Here is a 10,090-nt window from a genome sequence, read left to right as displayed (position 1 = left end):
CATTTGTGCCAGGTAAAATGGAGATTATTATACTCACCTTTATAAAGCACTTTAAGAGCTATGACTATGCATCACCAAATAAAGGTTAAGGTATTAATGGTGAATTATTTTTATTGTGGGAAGTGAAGGAAGTTCATAGGTCTATTTCCAGTATTTTCTTTTTGCCCACAAACACACCTTTGTTTCAGGTTCAGAATATATTAAGCCCATACAAATCTGGGTTAGGGCAATATACATTTTTATTAGCAATAAAATTTAGCATTTTCCTACTGATTATCCATAGACTTATGGATCTATAATCATTCACGTCACAGACAGAGAGCTGGGGGCTGAAACAGGATAATAACCTTTAAATCCCTTTCTCTAAGCACTCAGATCTTCCCTGTCAGCAAGATTAAGGCGGTCAGCAGCAGTCCCCATGTGTCTGTATCCCAGAACGAGCTTTAACAATGACTGGAGGTGGTGGCTTGAAGGAAGAGTAATGTGAAACTGCTGCTGTGCTTGATGCTTCTGAAGGAAAGAAAACAGCAGCACCCATCTCAGTGGCGAGAGTGGAGGTAGGTTTTGGCATTAGTTCTTTCATTAGTGGATGCAAAGGAAGGAGGGAGAACTATCATGCTGAAGTTTAACCAAAGAAGACAGTACCCGTTCCAAAGTTATATATTAAAGGAGAGATCAGCAACAAATGATGTATCCCTGGAGTCTGCCAAGGAAGAAGATGAAGAAAGGCTATCCTCAGACAAGCAGACCAGAGCTAAATCAGGCTCTCAGCCCACATTACTTCTGGGTCCTGAGGGGAACTACAACTATTATGTGGATGATGAGGAGGAGGAGGAAGAATTCAAAGAGGTAGAAGATGAACAAAAGTTTCAACATATAGAAACATTTGAGGAGGTGCTCTCTTCATTTCCCTTGCCCCCTGACTCTCCCTCTGGAACAGACTCTCCTCTTCCTATTTCTTCTGTACTGAAAGTAAATGTAGGTGGCCAAAGTTACCACCTCCCTTACCAGATAGTGGCCCTCTACCCCAAGACCCGTCTGGGCCGCTTGGCCACTTCCACTAACCGCCGTTGCCAGCTGGGTCTGTGTGATGACTATGCTGCCCAGGCAGACGAGTACTTCTTTGACAGGGACCCAGCTGTCTTCCAACTGATATACAACTTCTATGCCTCCGGCGTGCTGCGGGTGAGGGATGAGCTGTGTCCTCGCAGCTACCTGGAGGAGTTGAGCTATTGGGGTGTGCGGCTCAAATACACCCCACGGTGCTGCCGCATCTGCTTCGAGGAGCGGCGTGATGAACTGAGTGAGCAGCTGAAGGTGCAGAGGGAACTGCGCGCCCAGGCCGAGGCTCAGGAAAATGAGCAGCTCTTCCGCCACATGCGTTACTGTGGCCCTCAGCGCTGGCGCCTCTGGAACCTCATGGAGAAGCCATTCTCCTCTGTCACTGCCAAGGTTATGGGGGTGGCTTCCAGCTTCTTTGTCCTCATCTCTGTGGTGGCACTGGCTCTCAACACAGTAGAGGAGATGCAGCAGGTGGACAGGAAAAGTGGAGAGACTCGCCCTTTGTTAGAACACGTCGAGACCCTCTGCATTGCTTTCTTCACACTGGAGTATGTGCTGCGGCTGGTCTCTACCCCCAACCTGCGCCGCTTTGCCAGCAGTGCACTCAATGTTGTGGACCTCATTGCCATCCTGCCCCTCTACCTCCAGATGCTGCTGGAGTGCTTTACTGATGACGACCAGCCCAGAGGCCAGGGCTCCCTGCATGATTATGATATCGAGAAGGTGGGGCGGGTGGGCAAGGTGGGGCAAGTGCTGCGCATCATGCGCCTGATGAGGATCTTCCGCATCCTCAAGCTGGCCCGCCACTCCACTGGGCTACGCGCCTTTGGCTTCACCCTGCGTCAGTGCTACCAGCAGGTGGGCTGCCTCTTGCTCTTCATCGCCATGGGCATCTTTGCCTTCTCTGCCATGGTCTACAGTGTGGAACATGATGTCTCCAGCACCAACTTCACCAGCATCCCCCATGCATGGTGGTGGGCTGCCGTAAGTAACTACCTTGTGCCTTCCCATGTATCTAGCCACCCATCACCTCCCCTCCCTTGCAAGAATCATTGCCTGGTCTGAGATCAAGCAGGGCAGGCGCAGATTTCTGAACATCAGCTCAGACGTCGGCGTTTACAGGCACACGCTCACCTCTCCTGAAAGCTTAAATCTGGTGCAAGTGCTTCAGTGTATAAGCAGTGCTGAAATAGGCTGGGTTTCTGTGGCTATACCACACACACAGTTGCCCACTAAAGACCAAGACAGGGGGACTGGTGGATGGGAGGGGAAGCATACCACTGTATTTCCACTCTCAGCACTGCCAGAAGGTATATGTATCAGTTAGCAGGATGCTGCTAATATTTTGTGACCAGTACATTCCACTGGAATTTGTCCCTCTGAGGACAGTTTGTAAGCAATTGCCTGACAAGCACGTAGCCAGAATAATAGAAGGTTTTTTTCTGATTACGCCTCTCAAAATTTAAACCCTCACAAAGTTTTTGGAAGTCAAAATGGCTTGAGATGCTTGGCCCTAAAAAAATGTTTTATAGCAAGCAATTGTCCTCCATTAATTTTTTCAGGTTGGTAGCGTCTCTGCAACGCACACAAAATGGCATTTTGTTGTTATTTAGACTATACCAATAGTGGACCAAAAAATGCATAAGGTAGGGGACGAGAGAGCTGAAGGGATTCGTAAGGGACAGAAAGCCTTTTATATGTAGGTCATGGGTTTAAATCCAACCTCGGTCAGAAGACTGAAGGTTGTAACCACTGTGGTCTTTTGTAGGCCATTTAGAAAAATAGCTAGTCCCAGTCCCATTTTGAGTGAACATAGGTTCATATTGCACAGTCATTACAGGAAGGATTCTTGACAGTCTCAGCGGAGGCCAAGGACTGAGCAGATACGCAGAGCCTGTGAGAGAAATTTGGTGGCCCAGTACATCGTGGTTGGGGGACCTCCACCCTTCTCATTTTGGAGACCGACAATATCCTGGCTGCAGGAGCAGGGGGCGCTCCACCCTTTCTATTCTGAAAATAAGAAATAGAGAGGAACCTGATTTGGGGGCTTTCCCTGGGCTTGGTGGCCTTGTACAACACAAAATCCATTCCTACCACCTGCCTCTCATAGGTCCTGCAGACATGAGTGCTTACCTGCCTGCTCATTGTGAGATTTTGGCTTTCTGGATGAGATCTGAGGAGCACTGTCAGCTATGCATGTCAGTTATGCATAGCTACCTTAAAATCCCTTTGGTGTTGGATTGTAATTAAATCAGATGTGTTGTGCATTTCTTTTAATCATAGTGCACATCACTTTATGGTTTGCTTTTTAATTACTGGAAAAGTTAAAACTAACAAATAGTCATAGGATCATAGGAAGTAGGGGTGAAAAGGACCTCCTGAGGTCATCTAGTCCAGGCCCCTGCTCAAGGCAGGATCATCCCTGACTAAACTATCCCAGCCAAGTGCCTGTCTAACCTGCTCTTGAAAACTTCCAGGGAGGAAGAGCCCACAACTTGTTTAGGTAGCCTGTTCCAATGCTTGACTACACAAATATAACTTTCAGAAGAAAAATGAAACATAAATAAAAATAATTTAAAAACAGCCTCATTTTCATTTGGCCTCCTGTGGTAGTTCCCAGATAGGACCTGTGGGCCTGGATCACATTCTTCTCATTTTCATGATTAAATGTTTGAGGAATAATATGGTGAGTATTAGAGAAGAAGAGATCTTCCCTTCAAGAATTGGCCAGCAGAACAAAATTGCTATAAAATGACAGCTCTCTCATTATCCTCTGAGAGCTGTGATGTTGCAGCATGGTGCATGCTGAGTTGTCTCCCTGGAGGAAGAAGCAGCAGTCAGTCATGGTAATGACAGACATTGCAGGTGCTGAACGAGGAAACAAAGGATCCCGTTCTTGGCTGCACACAGTATTTGCTGGGAGCTGTTCTGGGAAGACAGTTGCAAAGGCTCTGCTACGGCCAGGCTTATTCCAATTCCAGCCACTGTAGCCTCAGGGCTACTTCAGTCCACAGCAACCATCAGGAAGCCCTAGGCTGGCTAAAACCAGCCAAAGCATAGCAATGCTCTGAACGACTAAAACTACTTAGGGTCCACTACTGCAGTCCTTTCTGCTGTGTCAAACCCGTATTCATGAAAGTAGGAAGGGTTGAATTCAATATAAAGAAGTTGTGCGTGCATGCTACAACTGTGTGCATGCACAGCATTTATCGTGACATTATCAGCTACACGGGCCAAAAAAAGCTGATTGCCAATAATGTCAATTTTACTTCTATCTGGGCCAATCCAATATGGATGATATAGTGGTGCACCTCTACAAATTAGTTTTACCTTTCAATGGAGGACACTGTCTGGATTGACCTGGGACTAATTTTTTTAAATTAAGGTCCCATTTCAAGCAGCCCTCAAGGACATTAGGACACAACCCTGTAATGTAGATGTATAGCCCAGAAAATTCAGGATGGTTGGTTGCTTTAGGTCTGGTTCTTTTTTAAACCAACACAATATAGTAAACAATAAACCACACCACTTTAAATAGTATGGTGCTATTCTTGGTTGTACACAAAAATTAATTATTCTCCCTGAATTCTCCTGTGCAATCTAAAAGTGAATGTCAGTGGAATAGGACCTTATCACAGATAATGATCTTGTACTGGCTACTGCAGATAAACATCTTGCTTTCATCTCAGTATTTATTTTTGGAGATATTTATCCTGTATTAACATTCAAATCCAGTAACTTAATTTCCATTAAACCAAATGACTAATCCCTTTAGGCTGCATGAAGGACCAGGTGTATCCTAGAAATGTATTTATCCAGGGCAGTCTCATGTATCCTTCTGCTTCATTCAAATGATATAATATTCTATCTGAAATAAGAGAGGATAGTTTACTGTACCCAGTGACCTTTTCAAAATTACTCTAGCACTAGAATGACAGGAACACTGTGCTGGGGTTACATCTTCCTGTGTTCTGTTTATTTCTGGTAGTGTGTACAATTATTAGACCTCTACACAAACCCGCAGAGACTGTCTTACAGTGCAGTGAAAGAATGAAATAAATTCCTTGACCTGTGAATGATTCATTAAATAAAAATCACATAAAAGCAGAATAGAGAGTGCCAAGCTGCAGAGAATTACAAATTGTTCTTGCCATAGAAAATCAACTCCAAATACAGAAAAAATAGTGTATATTAACAAAACTTAATTTAAAGAAGGAAAACATGCATAGCAGAAATAGACTCGTTGGTATTCAACTGGTTGGAGTGTGTCATGCATCTTTACTATCCATAGAGCCAAGTATTTGGACAGCAAGAACTCAGCATGACTTTTTTTTTTTTTAATTGTTGAAGTCTTCTGTGTCAGGGTAAAAGACAGCATTTAACACTACTCTCATTACTGTATTATGGCAAGACAAAAATGTGGATGAAAAGATACATTCATTAATGACTCAGAACATTTTTTAGAAATATAACGTTGGAACGAATCCCAAGGTCATCTAGTCCAAACCCCTGTACAAATGTAAGATGCCCCATACATAAACCATACTAAACACATATATAGCCAGCCTTTTTTCAAAAACTTCCAATGAAGGAAGTTCCACAACTTCCCCAAGGCAGCCTGCTCTGCTGTTCTACTGTTCTTCAGTTAGGAAGTTCTTTCTGAGATTTAATCTAAAGCAGCTTTGCTGAAGTTTTAAACTCATTGTTTTGTGTCCTACCCTCAGGGCCAAGGGGACAGTTGTCTTCACTCTTCTTTATGGCAGCCTTCCAAACATTTTAAAATGGTTATCATGTCTCCCCTTAATCTCCTTTTCTCTGAATGAAACATACCTAGTTTATCTCAGCTCTTCCTCATATAATCTGTATTCAAGCCCCTTTATCATTTTTTGTCTCTCACTTCTGGATCCTTTTTAGTTTCTTTTAATTCTTCTTAAAATCAGGAGCTCAGAATGGCACACTAATACTCCAGCTGAGGCCTAACTAGCATTGAGTAAAGTGGTATTATCCCTTTCCATGTCTTGCATACAGTGTCTCTATTAATACAACCTGTATTACATTTGCTTTCTTGTGACAGCACCCCATGCAGATTTCTTGAGTTTGTGATCCACTAAAACCCACAGATCGTTTTCAGTAATGCTACTACCTAATCCCCCATTCTGTATTTGTCACTTTCTTTAATATAGGCAGCACTAAAATTGGTCTTTATTTAAATTTCATTTGGCAATTCTATAATCTAGTTCTCTAGTTAAACAAGAGCCTTTTGAATTTGAACTTATCCTCTCCCCCCCCCAAAAAAAAAAGTTTGTAGTCCCTCTCCAAGTTTTCTGTCCTCTGCATATTTGATCAGGACACGCTCTATTACTGCATTCAAGGAATTAATAAAAATGTTAAACAGCATTAGACTTAGAACAGATACCTATGGAGGGCCTATTTGAAACCTACCACTTTGACATTAATCTGCATACTCTTTGCTTGCAGTTATTCAGCCAATTATATTTCCACCTAGCAGTAATTCTATCTAGCACAAATTTCTCCAATTTACTTATGAGAATGTCATGTGGGACTATGTCTAAGGATTTATTAGAGTCCACGTATATCTTCAGCATTACCTTCATCCACAAAACTAGTCACCCTTTCAAAAAAAGAAAACACATCAGAAGAAGAATGCATTGCATTCAAAAGTTGGTCCAATAAAAAGTGTCACCCACAAAAGTCTTTGCTTCTTGCATACTTCCAGAACCATTGTGGCTACAAAATTGCTTCAACGCTACAAAACCTTGGTCTGGTATGACTTTTTTTTAAGAAACCCACATTGTCTACTGGATATCATCCCTTCTTCCTCCAGGTGATTGATAAAATGATGGCAGCATTCACATTTTCACATGCTATTGTGATGCCTGCAACTTAATTATTTCCCAAACAAAAAAAAAAAAAGCTTTAAAACTGATACGATTAAAAAGGCTAAAGGTTAAGCTGAATTCTGGTATCAAAAGATTTCCCAGATACCAAAATACACAAGCTAAAATACTCAGGGAAGTGCTATATAGACTGCACTCCCCTGTGCCTATAATACATCAGACAGCTGAACAGAAAAGATAATAATCACCATTAAAACATTTCAGGACCATACCCTTCAGCAAAAGTTTTGAATAGTGTAAAAGAATCTATTACATATTTTCTTAGAGTCATTTCCTTTTTAAGAAATGAAATCTGATCTGATGGGCCATTTATTCTCAAAGTACAAATGTGACAATGTATTTCACTATTAGATGGTGCTTTTTGTGTCTCATATCTTCGCTTAAGCCACACTTACCACTCAGACACAGCACAGAGGAAAAGGAGAAATTCACTTCACAGCCTCTCCCCACAATGCTCAAGTTATTAGCCACTACTGTGGGAAAGTACACTGAAGTGGAAACAGAGGCCAATCCAAAATGCAGTGAAGACACAGAGATGTAGCATGACGTCAGTTCCGCTATCACTCCAGCTACTTGTATGGGGCAATAGGGTCAGTGGATGTGTGCTATCAGGGATATGCATTAGGGCTGTGCAAAGTTTCAGTCCCTGATTTGATTCAGCAGAGATTCGACCTGATTTGATGGCCAAATCTCTAAATCTGAATCAAATCAGAGGACCCTTTAATCTCTCCAGATCAATACAGAAAGATTCAGCTACCTGGACATAGACACATGAAATGTTTTTTCTACGTACCTCTAGTTGGCAGGTGGCTCATGAATGCTGCAATGCTGGGGCACATGGAGTGTCCCACAGAAGTGCAGAGGGCTCCCCAGCACGCTTGGCAGCAGATCCAGAATTGGACCAGAAGCACTTCTGGTCCACTTCTGGGTCTGCCAGGGATCACGTGCTCCCCCCAGCTCAGTGACTGGTGCCTTCTGCATCTGGGGGGGCACCCGGGGTTCCCCTGTGGCGGATTGCCGAGGCAGGCGGGGACGGGGCACAGGGGGCCTCCCAGCGCGCTCCCTGGCAGACCCAGTGGACTGGAAATTCTTCCAGTCCACTTCTCAGTTTGCTGCCGAGCACGTGGAGGGCCCCTCCACGCTCCTGTGGGACGCTCCATCTGCCCCAGCATCGCAGCGTTCACAAGGCATGCTTGTACCTTGAGATATGTAGAGAAAACATTTAAAGCTGTGTCCATGTCCAAATTGCTGATTCGCCAAATCAGCATCAAATCTTCAGATTCGGATTCAGCCGAACTGAATCAGGGATAGTGATACGAATCAACTAATCAAATCACTGTCGCCGATTCAGGCAGAATCCAAATCAAGTATGTCCTGCTTCACACACCCTTAATATGCATCCACTTCCTAAGATCAACCAAACAGTACTTTCCTGGAAGGATGTAGCTAGATCAAATTCTTCCTGCAGCACCCATTAAAAACAGGAGACCTTCCTGACTTATGCCTGATTAATATTGTAATTAATTATCTGAGGGGATTTTTCACAATCTGGAATTTTTTAGAAGCTAGACAGTAAACTGGATAGCCAATATCTAATTACACAAGTCTGTAATGCAATAAAGTGTAAAATATGCCTTAAATACCTGTGCTGAAAATCTCCATTCCCTGTACAAAGGTGGATAGGTTAAAGGAAGATATTCCTACACCTTTCTTTTGATGCTAAAAAGAATTCTGATTTACTTATAGGTCAGCATCTCTACAGTGGGATATGGAGACATGTGTCCAGAAACTCACCTCGGCCGCCTGTTCGCTTTCCTCTGCATTGCTTTTGGAATAATTCTGAATGGGATGCCCATTTCTATCCTCTACAACAAATTCTCAGACTATTACAGCAAGCTGAAGGCTTATGAGTATACAGCTATAAGGAAGGAAAGAGGGAAGGTAGACTTCAGACGAAGAGCTATGAAGAAAATGTCAGAATGTTGTGGAGAAAGCACAAATCATTTACCAAGATATTATTAGGGCTTTATAAATTATAAAGGGACAAATGAAGATAAAAGTAACAATCCTGAAAGGAAAAGGAAAATACTTAAGGTAAAATCTGTTTTGAAAAAGTTTGTCTTTTTAAAATCAGAGCTCTAGATTGCTCCTGTTTCATCTCAGCTTCTTTTAGCTGGTGCTTTACTACAGAAGCAATGCTCCCAATTCATGTGTGAGACTCAAGAGAAAATGACACTCTATGAATTATCCAGCTGGAGGATCTGAGAATGGCACACCTGGTACATGGATGTAACACAATATTGTATATACATCTTACAATGGCTTGAACCAAAGGAAACAGAATATTCACTGTCTGCTGCTCAACTGGCGGATGTCCCTACTCAAAAAGAAGTAAACCAGTATGGAGTGGAAAAAAAGACAGTATATTGTTTGTATTGCAGAAATCATTGTGTATTAGAGTTTAAAAAGACAGAGGAAACATATAGTGTGTACCCTTTAGTGATATTAATTGCTACTGCACATAAATGACTTCTACATTCCTTACTTTTTGTAGTTGTTCTTTTTTATGACATAAGATATATGATTCAATTTGCCAATACTATTTTTAATGCAGCCTTGCAAAATTGTATTCACTCCTTTACTCAGAGTGGAGAGAATGCTGGACTTTTCCCCTCGTATCCTCCAAAATGGCAAAGAAACTGAGTAAATGTGGGGCCTGAATTGGTAAATCTCTGCAATACTTTTATAAGACCATGTTAATGCACATTTTTTTAGGAATACTGATGTAAACTACATTTATTTTATATAAGCAACAATGTTTAATGCAAACATCTGCTATTAGTGTATTACAAGTAATAAATGATTTGTAATGGTATAGAGGCAGGTTAAAATAAAATTTGGAAAAAGCAGCCAAAATTAAAATCATGATTAATAGGAAGTTTTCTTCCAAAGGATTCTATTAATAGTTCTGCCAATTTTTTTGCAAGTATACTTTTAAAACAAGATAATTTTCAGTCTGTCTAAGTATTTGACACAATTGTAACAAGCAGAGATATATGCCTACATTTATCCTGTCGATAAAGTCATAAAACACACAAGGGACCCAATTC

At 42.0% G+C, this 10,090-nt stretch overlaps 1 protein-coding gene across 1 annotated transcript; it reads left to right on the top strand.

The window, feature by feature from the left end:
• Window positions 1-286: 286 nt before the first annotated feature.
• KCNV2 (potassium voltage-gated channel modifier subfamily V member 2) lies at window positions 287-10,061 on the top strand. The gene is made up of 2 exons (XM_019517641.1): window positions 287-2,046; window positions 8,727-10,061. The coding sequence occupies exons 1-2, from the start codon at window positions 616-618 to the stop codon at window positions 9,000-9,002; spliced, it is 1,707 nt and encodes a 568-aa protein (XP_019373186.1). The 5' UTR covers window positions 287-615; the 3' UTR covers window positions 9,003-10,061.
• Window positions 10,062-10,090: the final 29 nt, after the last annotated feature.

Source organism: Gavialis gangeticus, unplaced genomic scaffold (genome assembly GCF_001723915.1).
Source record: "Gavialis gangeticus isolate Ggan-Ray unplaced genomic scaffold, GavGan_comp1, whole genome shotgun sequence".
NCBI classification, from domain to species: Eukaryota; Metazoa; Chordata; order Crocodylia; family Gavialidae; genus Gavialis; species Gavialis gangeticus.
The sequence above is the reverse complement of the archived record's forward strand: the minus strand, read 5'-3'. Positions and strand labels throughout refer to the sequence as shown.

Excerpts from the sequence above, each read along its gene's own strand:
- KCNV2 (XM_019517641.1), top strand. The coding sequence starts at position 616 with ATGCTGAAGTTTAACCAAAGAAGACAGTACCCGTTCCAAAGTTATATA. Across the intron at positions 2,047-8,726 it reads ATGCATGGTGGTGGGCTGCC|GTCAGCATCTCTACAGTGGG; the intron begins GTAAGTAACTAC and ends ATTTACTTATAG.